Below are 18,191 nucleotides of genomic sequence, written 5' to 3' on the forward strand. Positions count from 1 at the left end.
CAAACTCACCCTTCCTGTCTGTGTAGAAGTGAAGAAAATGCAATGGCATCATGTAAAAAACTCAGAGGTCCGCTCTCTAGCTCGTTCCAAACTCCTTCAACTCCTGCAGAGTGGGATTTAGCTACAAAGAGATGACAAGGACCATTAGTGCTGCCTCTTTGACTCCAGAGCAGTTGCTTTAGAATCTTTCACATAAGCCTGTGTAGTTATGTGCCAGAAATGGATCATTGGAAGAAACTTTCCCAAGTAACTTGCATGGAGGTTTGTTTGAAGGGTATTTGAGGAGAAAGGCTCCCAGCAGAGGTCTGGGCTTTGGCCTAGCTGTGTCCCCTGATGATTGTGAAGTGTGCCATCAGCTGCAGGGCTTTCTGGGCTAAAAATGTCATCAAGTCACTTGGACTTGCTCTTTATGGCCTCTAAAAGCTGGACCCAATTTTGGGGCAAATTTGGAGACCGCATCTATGGGTGGATGGGGCACCTAGGATTTTCCCAGTTGCTGGGAATGGTTCTCCAGGTCCCTGGAGTATCCATCCCATCTGGTTCTGCTTGTCCTGGTTCCCTGACAGCTGGGGCCCTGGGCAGAGCCCTGAGAGCCTGGTCTTCCCCCAGGGAAGGAGAAGGAGCCCCTGGAGAAGCTGTACCGGGTGAGGATGCTGCTGCTGCTGCTGCTGCTGCTGCTGCTGGAGACAGCGATGGTGACATCAAGGATGACAAGCTCTTCCTCAGCCTGGCCACGGGAGGCTGAAGGTGATGGACTTTGATTCTGGCACCTTCTTCAAAGCCAAACTCCACAGGGAATTTGCAGATGAGTCCCCAGCCGGGGAAATTCTGCCAGATTTGGGCATGGCCCAGCCTGGCTGGGAACCAAAGGCTCCCCCTTTGCTGGGGCAGATGCAACTCATTCTTCAGTGGCTGCCCAGCTGCTTTTGGCAGGGCTGGGGCATGGGCTGAGGTGGGCACGAAATGGGAGTGGGCTCCTGGCCCTGCCAACAGCTCCCAGCACCCACCGTGCCTTGGGCTGGGGCTGGGGCTGGGGCAGCCAGCCCGACACAAACAAAGCCCCATGGTGGGAGCAGAGGTGGGGCTCCAGAACCCGTGCTGGGGCTGCTTTGCTGTGCAGGCAAGGAAGGGCTTGGGCTGCCCCACTGCCCTTGTTTGCTTTGGGGTCACTGTGATTTTGGGGGGCAGTGCAGGGGGGAAGAGAGAAAGTGTGGGCTTCCCACAGCCATGGCTGGGTTTTTCCCTGGCATGCAGGGGTTTGGCCTTTCTCAAGGCCCTTACAGAGATAAGAGTTTTCACTGTTTTTCTTGTTTTCCCTTTTTGCATCTAATCTCTTTTCAATAATGTGTTGTTTGTTTTAGCAGAGGAAATGTTCCAGGTGATCCAGTGTGGATGGGGAAGTGCTGGGGAGCAGCTGTGGCGTGGATGGGCCGTGCCCTTGGAGAAGGCTGAGGCCATGGTTTGGGAGCAGCTTTTCTTGCAGCCGTGGCTGGCGTGAGGTGGGTCCCTGTGTGCTTGGCAGGGTGGGATCAGAGCTTTTGGGAGCTGGCAGCGAGCACAGGAGCATCCTGCTCTGGGCAGCTGCTGAGGGCTGGATGTGCCGTGGCTGGCTGCAGGCTGGGCACATGTGCTGCCCTCCTGCTCTTTGCCAAAGGCAGCAGGGATGGGCAGCTCTGGGCACAGCTCTGGGCACAGTCAGCATGGCCTGGGCACCGCAGGCCTTGGCACAAGGGCACAGGAGTCCTCAGCTGACGGGCACTTTCTGCTTTCTCTCCTTGCAGCCGGGCTCTGCAGGTGCTGAGGCTGCTCTGGGCTCTGCCAGGGCTCTGCTGGGCTCAGCCCTGGGCCCAGCTGGGCTGGCTCTGCCCTCACATTGCTCTCACAGCTCTGCATCAGATGAGCGCCTTGCAAGCACAGCGCTTGAGCTTTCTGCTTTGGCTGGTGAGTGAGACTCTGCTGCAGGCCCAGAGATTGCAGCTGGGGACACACATGCAATTGGCAAGGACCCAAACTCTCCACAGTCCAGCTGAACACCTGGATCTGCACAGGGTGTTCTGTCTGTCCCATTCTTCCTTCTTGATTGGCTGGAATTGTGCAATTGCACTTTCTTCCTCCTCTAGAAGTGCCACGAGTGGGCCAAAGCTGGCGAGTTGGCCGTGCTCCTGAGGCAGTGCAGTCTGGAGCTGGTGGATGGAGAATTGCCCATCTGCACTGCCAAACCAGAGCAAAAAGCTGGCAGTGGGACTTTGTGTCTCTAAGAGATCCCTGACAGTTTCAAAGGGAATGTGCAGCTCATTCCCAGGCTGAGAAGGAAGGTCATCTTGTAAAGGATTTGGGCTTTGACAGAGTTTCCATTCCCAGTCCTGCTTGGAGCTGGAAGGGCACAAAGCAATTTCCTCTTGTTTCGACCAGAATTTAAAATAACAATATTGGAAACAATCCCCAAAAACTTTTTATAAAGACTGCTGACATCACTAAGATGGATCCATGCCATCAGCACATTTACAAAATGAATAACTGAGTTCTGTTTCGAATGATCAGTTACCTCTTAATTCAAAGTTAGAGAAGATTTTTAACTGCACACTTGGGTTTTGTTTTTATCTTTCACACTTTATATAGTTTTTTATTACTTTTTCCTTTTTTCTCCTTTCAGTAGAAAACATGTCCTATCAAAGGAATGTCCTTTGCTCCTGGTTCCTGTGTGGAGTAGCTCCCTTCCTGCTGGCTGAGCTGCTCAGGCAGAGCCCGGCAGCTCCTGGCCCTGCAGGGCTGAGGCTTTTCCCCGTTGCTGGGCACAGACTGATGGAGCAGCACTGCTGAACACGGGCACACAGAGGGAGCAGCAGCAGCTGCCTTTGGCCACCTGAGGCTCCAAGACCCAAACTCTGAGCAGCCAGGGCTGGAAGAGACTAGCAGGATCTGATCCCTGACTCTGGGCAGACAGGGCTGAACAAATGACCCCGCAGAAGAAGAAGCAGCAGCAGCAGCAGCAGCAGCAGCAGCAGCAGCAGCAGCAGCAGCAGCAGCAGCAGCAGCAGCAGCAGCAGCAGCAGCAGCAGCAGCAGCAGCAGATGGAGCTGACTTTGAGCACAGCCCCTGCCCCTCTTGCCTCCCGTGTGCAGCGGTGTCACAGCAGCCTGAGGCACCTGGGAGCCCCCAGTGCCAGCAGGGACTGGAGATGGCAGCCCTGGGCTCCTGGAGGCTGTGCAAGGAACGGAGCTGGGCACTCCCTGTGCATGGGGAGCTTCCAGATGGAAAAGGCTGCTGTGCCCAGGCAGCTGCAAGGGCACAGAAAGGAGGCTCTGGAGCACTGGATCTGTGCCAGTGCCACAGTCCTGGGCAGCAGCCAGCGAGCCCTGGGGGAACAGAGGGCACAGCACGAGGGACAGAACCAGGCAAGGGCAGAGACTGGAGAGAGCCAGGCCTGGGAGCAGGAGCAGCTGCTCCATTGCACTCTTGGAGAAAGCTCTTGGCTGGTTCAAAGTGCTGAAAGGCGTGAAGGGCAGAGAGCAGGCCACAGCAAACAAGCTCCTGTTTGCACAGCCTCCCCTCTCCGTGTCCCAGAAGGAATTGCATGGGCTGTGTTCTTCTCTCTGAGCCGTCTCGTTCAGCATGAGCAACTCAGCACCAGGAGCTGAAGGAGCTGAAGCCTCAGGCCACAGGAGCTGGGCAAGAGGGAACTTTTGGAGCAAAGGAATGCTGCTAAAATAGCCCCAGCTGAATGCAGTGGATATAATCATGGAATCACAGAATCCTTTCTGTTGGAAAAGCCCTCTGAGCTCACCCAGTGCAGCCGCTCACCCAGCAGTGCCAAGCCCAGCACTAAACCACGTCCCTGAAGTGCCAAGGCCTGGACACCAGCCCTGAGTGAGGCCTGGACAGCAGGCCCTGAGCCAAAGGTGGCCTCTGGATGAACCTTCCAAGCAAAGGTTATCTTTGTATCTGCTCCCTGATGAAATATGCATGGTTATTAGCACTGTGCTGGATGTAGCCACTCCTTAGTGAGACATGTATTGACCTTTGTGTATTTAGAAGCCATACAAGGCCATGAAATCTGACATCTGGCCTTGTTTGGGGCTGTATGGTCAAAGTCAGCTCCCTTGGTTCCTCCTTGAGCCCTGGCCAGGCTTTGGGAGGCACCCAAGAGGAGGATGAAAGCAGATGTTGCCACACTAGCAGTGCTGTCAGTTTGTTCATTCAGCACTGTCAGAGCTGGGCCCTCACCCAGCGGGGTTGGAGCCTCACCTGGGGCTGGAGCACCTGCAGGAATTCCCAGTGCCCAGGAGTGGCTCTGCAGCCCTTGGCTGTGACAGCTTCCCCAGCTGCTGTGTGGGTCTGGGGGATGGTAAAGGCTGAGGGTAAATGCTGCTGGATCTTTCTTAATCACTGCTGCAATCTTTGGTGGGGATGGTTGGCTGCATTGCTGAGCTGCTCCTTTTGTGATTCTTTGCTGCTCTGAACTGCAGGAAATCACACTGATTCCTTCAGTTGGAGTCTGTGCCCTTGGTGCTAACTTTGGCCACTGGTAAAACAAAACTGGCACAGTCTGACCAGATGCCAACAAAATGTCACTTGTTCAGTGTCAATGTGAGGAATCAGTGCCATCAGGAGTTCCCAGCTGGGAAGCCCTTCCCTGGAGTTCCCTGGCTCTGGAGTGGGCTGAGATCAGAGCCCCGTGTGGGCAGTGGGGCAGCCGGGTAAAAGAAGCTGCACCCCTGGATGGCTTCAAATGCATCCAAAAATTGCATATGGAAAAGGAAAAGAACTTGTGGGTTTGGGCAGACAAACATGAATTTGTTAAGGGTGCATTGGAAACAGCACCTTCAGAAGGAACAATTATTGTTGGAATGCTCCCACATGGAGCAAGAGAAGAAGATTTTAATTTTGAGCTCAGATGCATTTGTGCAAGTGAAATATCTATATACATAATAATATATATGTATTTATAGTATAGTAAGACCTCAATATATATATTTATATATGTCTGTATCTACTTTTATCTATATTTTTATATCACTATCTATGCATAAAATTATAATAATAATGTGAAGTAGTGTTGACAATACTAATTTGGTAGCTTTGGCTGCTCAGGGATGTAACACTAAATACCCTACAGAACTGGATTGGCCAGGACCTTAATGTCAGCGGTCAACTTTGTGAGATTGTATACAATGGAAAAAGGAGGAAGGGAGGCAATTGGCTATTTTTACAGGGTGTGCTGATGCTGTGATGCAGAGTGCTTTGTCTGTTCCTGTGAAAAATACAGTCATTAAGCCTGCAGGGTTTTTCATGCACAAGCTGCAGGACTGGTTGAACGGGTTGTTAAAAGAGCAGTGTAAAAAATGAGGAGATGGAATCTTTGCCCATGGAGAGCCCATCTCCCAGATGTGCTCCATGCCCTTCACAATGGCCCACTGGGGAAATGGAGCCCCCTGGCTGTGCACGGCTGCCCCCAATTTGCAAATCCAACCCTGGGCAGTGAGACTTGGGCTGCCTGGGAAATTGTTCTGGCTGTGATGGCCCCTGGCAGGGCCAGCCCAGAGGCTGCGGGGCTGGGCCTTCATACGTTGGAATTCATTAGTATAAATTCAAATCAAATGAGAGCTATCAATACCAAAACAGGAATTCAGATTCCTCCAGGACACTTTGCTTTGGTAACTGCTCCCTTGCAGCTTGGCCTTGCAAAGTGTTCCTGTCATGGCAGGAGGAATTGGTGCAGAATATCCAGGAGAAATTACAGTAATTCTGTCAAACAATAATGAACAAGATTGGATTATTCAACCCCATGACAGAGTAGCACAATTATTGATCTTGCAATTTTAAGAACAATTGTGAAAAAAGGAGATCCACCTCCAGTCACCACCGTTGTGGGGATAAAGGGTTTGGATGCAGCAGCCCTAATAATGGAGCCAGAGTGTGGGTCTGGAGGCCAAATGGCCCTCCCGAGGCAGCTGAAGGAGCAGCTGCTAGGAAAAACAACTCTGAGTCCTGAAACCTGGACAGGAACAATGGGAATGTGTCCCTGCAGCCAGGGATTCTGTGTGAGAACAAGTAGATCTGACAGGAGATTGTTTTACACATCCTGCCAGACTAGATCTCCCTGTTTGCCCCAAGGGCCCCTGTGGAAAATGCTCTGATTCACGGGGCTCCGTGTGAAGGCTGCTGTGACACTGAGGGACTTGCACAGGAATTCCATCCAGGAGCCTGGGTGCCCCTCAGGCACTGGGACCCGGCCCCTTCCAGTCAGAGGGGAAAGGGTCCCCCCAAGCCTTGTTAGCCACAGACAGCATGGGAAAGCTGAACAGCAAAGGACCTTGGGGCATTATTCTGGAATTAAAAAGGTGCCAGCTCCATGGACAACAGAATTCTTGTTCCTAACTCCAATGGGATTGAGAAAATAGAATGAAGAACGGTGTCACTAAAGTACTCCTGATGTCTGTAAGGTGTACCTTGATAGTCAGCCAGAATCTTTGTCTGCCACAAACACCTCTAGTGTTTCACCAAGGGGTTAGTCATCAAAATGTAATGATGGGTTATGATGGATTGCTGAGCTTCTTTTGTAATTCTTTGCTAATGATGATGTGCTTTGCTGAGCTTATCCTTTTGTAAATCTCTGCAGCTGTGCATGATATAAATGACACAATTCCTTAGGCTGGTGTCTGTGTCTTTGGTAGTGACCCTGCCCACTGGTGAAACAGGGCCCCCTCTTGCCTTAAGTGTTACCTGGGAAGGCAAAAACTTTCCCTCCAAAATTCCCCCCTTCCTCCCTGTTCCCCCCATTCCTACCCTGAGCATGATGTGCTCTGGTCTGGACTATGCCCGGGCTCAGTTGGGGTCCCCTGTCCTGGCTGTGTCCCCTGCCCAGCTCCCCCGCAGCCCCAGCCCCTCCCCAGCGTGGCCAGACCTCCTTACGAGAGTCCCTGCATCAATATCAGCCACTGAATGCTGCAATCACTTCTTGTGTAATAGGAACAGCAATAAAAGACACCCTTTTTAACAGGAATACATATTTCTTATAAGCTCTTTGAACTCTTTCTCCATAACTGTCAAAGGAAACCCTCCTAATGAACTGCATTGGAGCAGAGGGAAATCAAGGCAGAGCCATGGTTTGTCATGACTTGCTTGATCCTAATGAGCCCCGTGGTGCATTTGGCGTGAGCCCTGGAACCTCAGGGCCTGGGAGGAGATTGCACAAACCTTGCCAGGAGTCAAAGTCAGAAGAAAACCCCAAAGTGTCTCAGAGCACTAATGGCTCCCACTGAGGTCCATCCCCAACAGAGGCTCCTCATGGACTCCTTACAGGACAGAATTGGAGACCAGGATGGCACAAAAGCCTCTCAAACACTCAGTGTGGGAAGGAAAATCCAAAGTACCTTAAACACCTTGAGTGTCTCAAAGGATTAATGAGCCCTACTGAGTGTAAGTACAAAGCTCTCCAGGGACTAATTAACACAGATAATTGGGGCCATGATTGCACAAACCTCTCCCAGAGTCTGTATCCAAAGGGAAACACCAAGTACCTTAAAATAACTGAAGTACCTTGTAGCATTAATGAGCCCCACTGAGTGTTGTTACTGACAAAGCATCTGCAGGGACTAATGACAGCAGATAATTGGAGGCCATGATTGCAGAAACCTCTCAGAGACTCCAAGGCAAAAGCAAAACCCAAAGTCCTTTGAAAAACCTGCAGTCCCTGCAGGGAGCATTGAGAAGCCCCCAGGGCCATTGCTGAGCAAGGCTCCCCAGGGACTCCTTCCAGCAGATCCTTGAGGCCACTGGGATGTGGGCTAGGGGCGGATGCTGAGGGCAGGACAAGGGGCTGACAGTGCCCAGCCTGGCTGGGGCTGTGCCAGGAGGCCCCAGGGCCTCAGGACAAGGTGTCTCCTCACAGCCCTTGGTGGCACAGACCCTGCTGTGCCCCAGGGCACAAGGACTTGGCTTCTCTTTTTCCCCAGGTGCCATCAGTGCCTCCAGTTCTCTGCTCTGCCTGGGGCCTCTGGACACTTTCTCAGTTGTGAACCTCAGTGGGACCCATTAAAAGTCCAAGAAAGTTTGGAGCTGGATTCTGACTTGGAGTTCTGGAGAGGTTTCTTCAGCTCCCTCTCAGGGACTGATGTTCAGGGCTCAGAGTAAAAGGGATGAAATTCAGGTATGATCTAGAAAATACTTCTTCCCTGTCAGGGTGGTGAAGTCCTGGCACAGGTTGCTCAGAGAAGCAGAGTAAATAAAGTCTTAGAATTCTTCCTTTCTGTCCCATTGCTATTCCATAAGTTCAAGTTTGGTTTTCAGAGTGCCACCTTCTCAGCTGGTTGCCATTTGTGTCCTGCTTTCTCTCCTGCCTTCCTTTGTCTGCTCCTTTTCCCTTCCACACGGTCTCTCTTTACCTGTGGCAGCTCCCAGCCAAAGACCTTCCCCTGATTTTTTTTTTCCTTCCCAACTCAGGTGCTCAAACAGCCCTGGATGAAGTTCTGGAGGCTGGCAGTGAAATGTCTTTGTAAGATCTTGCTCTGCTTGTGTCTTGGCCCCTTCAGAATTTGGCCTTGAAGGGCAGGAGCATCTTTTCCTTGCTGGCAGCTGGAATTGCAGCCCATGGCAGTGAGTGCCAGAGATGTCAGAGGGCGATTGCTGAGGCTGCCAGGGCGTTGCTCCTGCCATGCCTGCCAGGGGAGCTGTGCAGGGCAGGGTCAGGCTGCAGCAGCTGGCTGGGCTCCCCGAGCAGACAGCAAAGGCGGCTTTGCTGCACATTCTGCAGCTGGGAGCAGAGGGAAGAAGGGCAGGGAGTCCCTGACAGAATGCTGGAATGCTTGTGCCTGGAAGGCACCTGCCCATGGGTCCATCCAGGCTTAAGGTGCCATGAGGGAGAGGTGCCTCAGCCCCAGTGAAGGCACAAATGAGACCATAGGAGAACGAAACCATATTGTTTTGTTCATGGATTTTACTGAACAAGAAATGGGAGCTAGGGAGATAGAAGTACAAAAGAGGTCTTGGAGAGAGCTTAGAAGATGATCAGTTGGAAGTAGATACTTTTTAAGGTCCTTTCCTGCATTCCGGGATTCTAGAAGACGTGTAGATGTGAATTTGGATTTAATATTCTTCTTATTATTATACTTTCTTCTTCTTTCTTTCTCTTCTTCTTCCCCTTCTTCTTCTTAATTGCTACTACTATTCTTCTTCTTTAAAATATTCTTCCTATTCTCCTTCTAAGTAATCTTATTTGCTTGCTATGCTTATTAACTATGTCATTCTTGATTTTTAATATTCTTATATTAATTACTAGTTTTTCATCTTCCTCTTCATCTTCGTATTCCTATTCTCATTCTTATTATTCTTACTAAATTTACTACTACTATTTCTTATTCTTCTTCTTATTCCTATTCTTTTTTTTAAATATTTTCAAAATATCTTTTGTGTAAGATTTTTTAAATTTTTTTTTTACTACTACTATTTCTTAAACTCAACTTTAGTTTGTTTCAGAGGAATGGTATGAGTCAAAGTCCTGCAGTCACATCCATGGAGCAACAGCTCCCACCTGTGCTCATTCCTCAGGGATACAATCCCAAAGGACCAGCGCGGAATCCTTTCAAGATGAGAGGAAATGGCCTTTGATGGCACCAGGGGAGGTTTGGATTCAATGTCAGAAAGAATTTTTCTCTGACAGAGGGGTGAGGCACTGGAAGAAGCTGCCCAGGGAGGCGGTGGAGTCGCCGTCTCTGAGGCGTTGAGGAGTTGTGCGGATGTTGCCCTTGAGGACGTGGTTGTGCGGTGATGATGGTGCTGCCAGAGTGCCAGTGGCACTGGGTGAGCGTCAGGGTCTCTTCCCACCTCGATGACTCTGGGATTCCCTGCTGAGCGCTCTGGCACCAATTGTGTCCCACACCTGCTGTTTAGGACTGGCCCCAGCAGTGACTGTGGGTGCTGGGGAGATGCTCCTGGCTGGCCGGGGCAGCTGAGGCTGCAGGGCCATGTCCAGGCTGAGGCCGCCCGTGTGGCTGCCTGGGGCCCCGCGCAGGGAGCAGCCATCATTGGCTGGCCCGGGCTGGGCAGGGCCATGAGCGCTGCTCCTGTAGCTGCCGCGCCAGGCAGGGCCAGCAGAGCAGCGCCCGCAGTGCCCGCAGCGCCTGCTTGAGGCACCCGGGCCGTTTGCTCGGGGCAGCGCGGCTGCCTGTGGGCCTGCGCTCCCGGCTGGCCAGCTGAGGCGCTGCCACGGCTCTGCGGGGCAGGCCCCGGGCTCTGGGGCCCTGCCTCGGGCCCCTGCTGGCCCATGGAGCCTTCGCTGCACAGGGAGGGAAGCGAGGCACACAGGGACTCTGCTGCCTGCCCCTCAACCCAGACCTCCTGAGGGACGGGTAGTGGCAGCCCATCTGTCGCAAGATCTGCCAGCCTTTGGGCCCTGCCTTCTCTTTCAAACAGCTCCAGGATACTGACTTCATGCCAGCCATCGTCCTCCTCCTCCTCCCACAGCAAGGGAGTGGGCCCGAAGCTGAAGATGCTGTTACCTGCACAGCAGTTCTCTGGCAGGTCGTTGCTGCTGCTGTCTTTCTCCGTGGAATCATCTCGGAGTTCTCTGAGTTTTGTTTTGCTGCAGCTGGAGAGGTCTTGGGAGCTGCTGAACTCTCCTTGGGACAGCTCTGGCTCTGCCCCACCTTAGTACTCTTGGCAAAGCTCAGTCTGGCTGTAGGATTCCCAGTCTTCATTGCTGCCAGCTGAGGTGCCCTCCTCACTCTCCTTCTCTGTCAGCACTGAGCCCTGCTCTGCCTCTTCCAGCTGCTCCCTGGGGGTTTGGGCTCCCAGTGGGCTGGGTGAGGGGCTGGCGGGGCAGCAGGGTCTGTCTGGAGCAGGGACTGGGCTCTGTGTCCCTGCTGATGGCACCTCCTCCCTGGGGGCAGGAGAATGTGCCTGCTTCTCCTGGCTGTTCGCACTTCCTTGCCTTTGCTGGCTCAGCTTTGGCTCAGTCACCTCCTTTTCCATTGGGGGTAGCTCCTGGGCTGTTGCCCTTTGTTGCCACTGGTAGGGCTGTTGCTGTGCCCCCTCTCCCCACAGCACCCTCACAGCCGCCTTGCACTGCTGCAACTCGTGGGCACTCATTGCTCTGCATGGGGACTCTTCCTTGGCTTCCATTGCGGGTACCTACTGGAAGAATTCACAGCTTGTCCCCTCTTCCCTCAGGCCAAGCTCTCGGGCCCCAACATCTCCCCACTTGTCATCTCTGTCACATTTCTTCTCTTCTTCCATGATGACAAAGGGTCTCTCCTCCTCCTCCTCAGTGTCTGACCATGGCCAGGCTGAGGCACCCACTGCCCCCACCAAGTGCCTGCTGAGGGCCTGGTCTTGCCCCTAGCTGGGCAGGGGGCTGGGTGACTGGAAGGAGTTGAGCTTTGTCTTGCAAAGGGAATTTTGGGGCATCAAGGGTGTCTTTGGTGTTACAAACTGAATGTAAAAATCCCCTGAGCAGTCACTGGCAGGTCAGGTCTGTGAGCACAGTGTGGTTTATGTGCAGGAACACGGGGCAGAGGCAGCAATGAAACAAGGCACAGCAGCACACCTGGATTACCTGATCTCTTACCTGCCTCAAAACTGCACAGGCTCAGCTTCAAGCACCTCATTTTGAGAGTGATGTGTAGTTCTCACAGACCTCAGCCTAAGCACTCATGGGCAAAATCCTACTTATGCCCTACACAACTTCTAATTAAAACAGCAGGTACAAATTAGCATGAAATTGAATCCTTTAATGGATGGTTTTCCCTTTTCTCTTCCATTTAAAATCACCCTAACAAGCCTGATTCAATGTGCAAGTGGAATGTATCCTCCAGTGAAAATCCAAATTTAAGTCACTGCAATTTTACATGTGAATATTTTTTCCTCTAGCCCCTATACAGCATGAAGCTGGAAGTGCCCGCTGCAGAGGACACTGACTTCCAGTGACACACAGGGAATAAAACCCCAAAACTCCTAACATTTAATTATCCTGTCCTTTACCAGGTGCTGAACCTCATCTCCAACACCTGAAAAATTTAGTATTTTCCTTTTCATCCCAAATCCACCTTCTTCTCCCACAGCTGTCAGGACCCTGACTGCACTAATTGTGTGACCAGTCTCAGCTGGGGCTTCCACTCACACTCTTGGACAGGGACTTTATTTAGCCTTGGGGTTTAAATAGAACAATAGAATGGTTTGGTTTTGCAGAGACCTTAAGTTCATCCAGTTTTAACTCTCTGCCATGGTCAGGGACACCTTTGCTGCTCCAAGCCCCATCCAGCCTGGCCTTGGATGCTTCCAGGGATCCAGAGGCAGCCACAGCTTCTCTGGGCACACTTTGCCAGGGCCTCACCACTCTCACAGGAAAGAATTAATTCTCAATATCCAGTCTAAATCTGCCCTTTTTCAGTTTAAAGCCATTTCCCTGTGTCCTGTCACTGCAGGCTCTTGTCCAAAGTCCCTCTCCAGCTCTCTCTTGGAGCTCCTTTAAGCACTGGAAGGAATTCTAAGGTGTCTCTGGAGCCTCCTCTTCTCCAGGCTGAACACTGATCTCTCCCAGCCTGTCTGCCCAGTAGAGATGTTCCAGGCCCTGAGCCTCTTTATGGCCCTCCTCTGAACCTGCCTGACCATGTCCTTCTCCTGCTGGGATGACAGAGGTGACTCGTGGGTGTCTTTGCTGCTAATTCTGTTCCTGAACTGCTGTTTGGGTTTCCTGGGCTGACGTTGTGTCCTTGTCCTTGCCGGATGGTCACTGGACCATGTCCTCTTGGTGAGCTCTTTACCTGGCTGGTGTTGTGGCCACCCTCAGCTCCCAGATTCCTTTTCCTGAGGGACAACAGCAAGAGCTGGATGAGGCTGGGCAGAGCCACTAAGTCCCTGTGCACTCAGGACCCTAGTAATGTTTTGCTCTACAGTATTTTTCCCCCAGACAGTGTCTACTGTCAGCACTATTTCCTTTAATCAAAAAATAAATACATTTCAGCGTGGCTCATGATGCTAAATGAAAACAACAGGGGGCTAATGAGCATTGTGAACAAGGCATTAACATGGCAGAGGTTTCCACAAGAAGCTGCATCCTTCTTCCAACAACATGTATACACAACTGTGTCTACAGTTGTGACCTCATCTGTTGACTTTAATTCAGGAAATAAATAGATTTAGATGTCTAACTTTGGTTTATCTTTGTAGCAAATTATGCATTGTGTTACACTTACTAATAAGGAACAAAACTGCCAACTCTGTTTGTGCAACTGTTCAGGGGTCATTCTTACTCTTCAGTGAACACATTTAACACATCTAATATTCATAACTGTGTTAGCACATTTAATATTCATGAGTTTGGGGTAGAAGTTAAAGTGTTACTCCCCCAGTAAGTGTTGTGGGAGGCTTGGGCCGGTGTCAGTCTGTAAAGGGAGGGTGGCTGTGGCCCTGCTCTGGCAATGGCACTTCTGAACACACCCACACAGGCCGTCCGCGAGTTATGTGCGTCCCCAAGGCTGAAATAACACGTGCAGGCCAAAACTTTTCGAATCCCTTTTCCAAATTTATTTTTTACCTCTTCTCCTTGAAAATCTAAAACCCTGGAACAGCCTTGGCTACCCCTCAAAACGCTGCTGGACAGTGGGCTCATTAGAGCAGCCACCATCGCTGCTGGTGCGGTACTGTGAGGGAGAACCTCACGGCGCAGTGGCACCAGCCCCGCCGAAACGGGCGGACGGGAAAAACCCATGAAGAGAAGACACGGTAGGGGACAGGGAGGGACAAGGAGGGACAAGGAAGGAAAAGAAGGGGCAGGAGGGTCAGGGAGGAACAAGGAGGGACAGGGAGGGAAGGAGGCATTCCCACCTGCCCCGTCCCTCCCCTTAGCCCGGCCGCCATTTCGGGAGCTCTGCGGGGGGGCGCGGTGCCCCCTGGCGGCCTCACAGCCGTCCCGTCCCGGTGGCCATGAAGTCCACGTTCGTCACCGTGAGCACCACCAGCTTCGATGAGCTGATCGCCGCGGCCCGCTCCCCGCCTCCCCGCCCGCGCTGCAGGTCAGTCGGCCGAGACACCGACACCGGCCCTGGCCCGGGCCTGCCCTCCCGGGGCTGGCGCCTGTGCGCCGCGGGCTGCCCTGCCCTCCCTGCCACATCCCGGCAGCAGTGCCGGGGCGCCTGAGGGCGCCGTGGCGGTTCGGGGGTGCCCGGCGGAGAAGCATGAAGTGTTGCTTGAGGAAGGGGAGGGACGGCCTGTGGGACGGGGAGGGGGGGGTGATACCGGGGCCGGGGCCGTCTGGAGCTGGGCACAGCCCTCACACAGCCTCTCTATCCCCGCCTCATCCCCTTCGTTCCACCTCCGTCATCCCCCCTTTCTTCTCCATCTCTCTCTCCGTCCCCCCTCCCCACCATCTTCTCCGCCCCCCTTATCGCCTCCATCCCCCGGTGCTGTGCCCGCAGGCGCTGCAGAGCCGCGGGTACCAGAAGCTGGTGCTGCAGGCGGGCTGGGGCTCGCTGCCGCAGCCGCAGCCCAGCAGCAGCCCGGCCGCGGCGGTGGAAGCGTTCCGGTTCAAGGACTCGCTGGCTGAGGAGCTGCAGAGCGCAGACCTGGTCATCAGCCACACACGTACAGCCCGGCTGCTTCTGGGGCTGCGGGAGCTCCGTGGGATGAGGTCTCTCCAGCCCGGGGTGAGCTGGCTGGGAGTGCTGAGCTCCACAGCTGGGTTGTTCAAGAGGCTCCCCTCTTTCAGCAGCGAGTAGGGGGATATTTGATCTCTCACCATGTTTTCTGTTCCTCTTGTAGGTGCTGGTAGCTGGCTGGAGACTCTAGAGAATGGAAAACCACTAATAGTAGTAATAAATGACAAGCTGATGAACCATCAGCTTGAGCTGGCCAAACAGCTGCACAGAGATGGCTGTGTCCTCTACTGTAACTGCAGGTATGGAGCTGCTGGGGCTGTTCCTGCTGGGCAAGAGCATTCAGTCCATGTGACTGCACAGCTGAGAACGCAACAAGGTAATTTACATCCTTCTCTGTCATCTCCATCTGGATATTACATTTTCCAGAGTGAATAGACTAACACTATGTAGAAATTTACCACACTTACCAAGCTTTTTTACCACGATAATTATTTTATTACCACTTATAAATATTTTTTTTCATTTGAGGTAACATATATTTAGATTAAAAAAGAAAAACACTTCAATTCAGGGGATTAATAAAGCAGATATAGATATTATCTGGTTAGTAACTTTAAATACCCCTGTCTTTCAGGTACTCATTCAGGCTGCCCTTTTAACCAAACTTCCTAAATCCACCATACCATCTGACAAGTAGTTTCACAGATCCACTGCCTGTCACTTTAGGAGCAAAATTTAAACTAAACTAACAAAAACACACAAAAAACCCCCTACCCCACAAGCAAACAATGTGTGAAAAAATCCCACCATCACCAAAACTCCTAGCTCCTTTTTTTAGAGTTCATCCTGACTCCTGTTGAGTTTATTTCTCCTCCTGGTTTTGACTGTATCTTACTGTTTTCTCTTTACTCATGATTGACTCCACTCTAAAAATAAAAGATGACTTTTAAACTGAAGGCAGAAAAAATGTAACGCCCTTTACTTAGTCTGCATCTTGTTCCTTTGCCTTGCAAGCAGAGTTTCCTATGTTTCAGACGAGCTTTCTGAACAGACCAGGCCTGGCATTCATTTAAATTGAGCAAGTTTCCTAAACTTATTATCTTGGTGCTTCTGTCAGCTTTGGAATATTTATTTCTTAGTGTTGGGCAGTGCCAAGCATTCGAGCCTTATTTGCAGCCTGATACTAGCAAGTGACAGATTGATGTAGCTGTTCTTTCTGACCCTTTCTGTGATCAGGGGAGAACTCTTCCATGTGTTCAAATAGGATGGATTTCCTCTTATGGTTTATGGAGCAGAGCCTCAGATCTTGCTCAGTCTCCCAGCACTGCGACCACAGAAGATTAAAAAGTGTCAAAGTTGAGTTTGTCTCAGAAAGCTGATGGAAGTGTGTTCTCAGCAAGGCTCCCTACCAGCCAGTGCTGGCTGGGGCCTGCTGCTCTGGGCATTCTCTTCCTTTCCATACATATCCTTATTTAATATTTCCATGCTAAAGAATTATGTATGGATGCATAGAAAGAAAATTATATTTAAAATTTTCCCATGAGATGGCTATTTCTTTAATTTTTGCTTTTGGTCTGTTTTTACTGCACTCTTGTGGAGACAATGCAGTCAATGAACTTGTCAGCTTTGAAACCTTTTCCTCCTGGACAGCCAGAAAAGTTTGCTTCATTCTTGAATAAAGTTCTTGGGTTACAATAAACAAAACAGAGAAATAAAAAAGTTAGAACAAAATGTGTCATCTCCTCCACTTAAGATCTGCAGCTGGGCCAAACACTCAAAGAAAATTTCATTTAATATTAACTGATATTAGTGTCAAACTCATTCAGCTTTATGCATAAAAGAGTACAATGCCAATAAGGAGGGAGTATGAACTGTCCTGCGGCATGGACAGACATATTTCTGTCATAAAAGCTGCACTGGAATGGGAATTCCACCGATGAGGACAAGTTAAACTACTTCTTTACAGGCGTGGCATATGCCTTCTGGTCTCTTGACCTTTTTTGCTAAACACAGGTGGAAATGTGAAATACAACGCTGTGTTTTGTGTCAGGTACAAACAGGCGACGTGTATTTGTGAATGAGAAATGGGTGGACCCACACAATGGGCGAGCTGTGAATTCTATTAATAAGTGAGGAAAATAAAGCATGGAAAAAGGCCTTTGAACCTATCTTTGGTTTGCAATTAACGCTGGTTGATTTAGGAGCATTGGAATTAAGGTGTTAAAGATAAGGCTTTTTGCTTGCATTGAATCCATAAAGAGCTCTGCAATAATAATCTTTTGAAGCATAATTTTAGAATATTACTTGTATCCTTGAAACTATAGCTTTGGAATATATAAAAAGGAAATATGCTTATCTCACGCCTTATTGAAGCAGAGAAAAACAGCTTGAGAAAGGAAGATGAACATCACCTGAAGCGTTATGAACAAAAATTCTGCCAATTTTTTTTGTGAGAAAAAGCTTACCATGGTTGCTGCTGGGCTGCTGCTTGTGTTATGGTAATTATGGGTCGTTGTCGTTAATAGTTGGTTTTGTATCAGTAAAAACTCTAGCTGGGGCCAAGTTAATGGCCTTTCTCTGAGACAGTGAAGGGTGGGGACCTCCCAAACAGTGAGGAGAAGAGACTTTGGGGGGGGGGATATGCAAAATAACTCCAGGACCAGCATGCCATGAGAAGCTACTGCTTCTAGCTTGCTAAAAAAGACCTCAAAACAACAAGCCACCTAAGAGCTGAGAGATTGGAATGATGTCTGGACGTCAGGAACGGAGCCCTGAGCCTGCAGAGATGCTGAACACCGTCGCATTCCCTCTCACCCTGAGCACGGGAGTCGTCCCGATGCCGGGAGCAGGCCAAGAGAGGTGGCAGGATTAACATTGGAAGGGGTCACCACGCCCTAAAGGCTCCCACGAGGACCGGACCCCCCAGCTCTGCCCCTAGTGGACAAAGCTGCGCATATCCTCCTCCTCCAAGTCACCTGGGGAGAGGCGACGGGAAGCTGTAGCCCCTTCCGAGCTGCCCAATCCTGAGCTGATCACTTTTAATAAAGGCACTAAAAGGAGAAAAAGTCTCCTGCCCTGTTTATTTTAGCTTGGGCGCTCGTCCGCAATAACCACGCCAGAAGAGGGTACCAGGACTGGCCATGTTGGACCTCCAGGACAGCTGGCTATCAGGACCAGAGAGATCGGCTCAGGACCAGCGACACAGAGGAGCACTGGAGCACCAGACTGGTGAAAAATCCGGTGGCAGAAGTGGGAGACGTGCGCATGTGTGTGTGAGTGAGACGAGGGCTGGCAGCCGGACCTTCGGAGCAAGAGCGGACCTCTTGGTACCACATTTCCGAACGTTCGCGAGAAAGCCAGCCGGGAACAGGGGAAAGTGAGTGGAATTAGCGTGAGTGAGTCGTCTCCTAAGGGGGAAAAAAAAGGGCCCCCCCTCTCTGGGCATGCGGAGGGAATAGTTGTATGAGTGGAACGCACGAAAAGTAAGTCCTGACAGAGGGAAGTCAGGCAGATTGTAAGTCCCGAGAAGGATTCGGGTAGCTCACAAGCCCTGCAGGCAAAGTAAGTCCTGACAAAGGAGTCAGGCACAAACCCCAGCGA

At 51.1% G+C, this 18,191-nt stretch overlaps 1 protein-coding gene across 1 annotated transcript; it reads left to right on the forward strand.

Annotated features, from left to right (window-relative positions):
* Positions 1-13,920: 13,920 nt before the first annotated feature.
* LOC134420495 (UDP-N-acetylglucosamine transferase subunit ALG13 homolog) lies at positions 13,921-16,289 on the forward strand. The gene is made up of 5 exons (XM_063160659.1): positions 13,921-13,991; positions 14,402-14,577; positions 14,755-14,890; positions 15,833-15,845; positions 16,191-16,289. The coding sequence occupies exons 1-5, from the start codon at positions 13,921-13,923 to the stop codon at positions 16,287-16,289; spliced, it is 495 nt and encodes a 164-aa protein (XP_063016729.1).
* The last annotated feature ends 1,902 nt before the right edge of the window (positions 16,290-18,191 follow it).

The sequence above is a fragment of the Melospiza melodia genome, chromosome 7, assembly GCF_035770615.1.
Source record: "Melospiza melodia melodia isolate bMelMel2 chromosome 7, bMelMel2.pri, whole genome shotgun sequence".
In the NCBI taxonomy this organism is placed as follows: Eukaryota; Metazoa; Chordata; class Aves; order Passeriformes; family Passerellidae; genus Melospiza; species Melospiza melodia.

Bases quoted from the DNA above. Each gene is read 5' to 3' on its own strand.
- LOC134420495 (XM_063160659.1), top strand. From the start codon at position 13,921: ATGAAGTCCACGTTCGTCACCGTGAGCACCACCAGCTTCGATGAGCTG. The intron at 13,992-14,401 runs TCCCCGCCCGCG...TCCCCCGGTGCT, and splicing joins GCCGCGGCCCGCTCCCCGCC to GTGCCCGCAGGCGCTGCAGA. The intron at 14,578-14,754 runs GTACAGCCCGGC...TTCCTCTTGTAG, and splicing joins CCTGGTCATCAGCCACACAC to GTGCTGGTAGCTGGCTGGAG.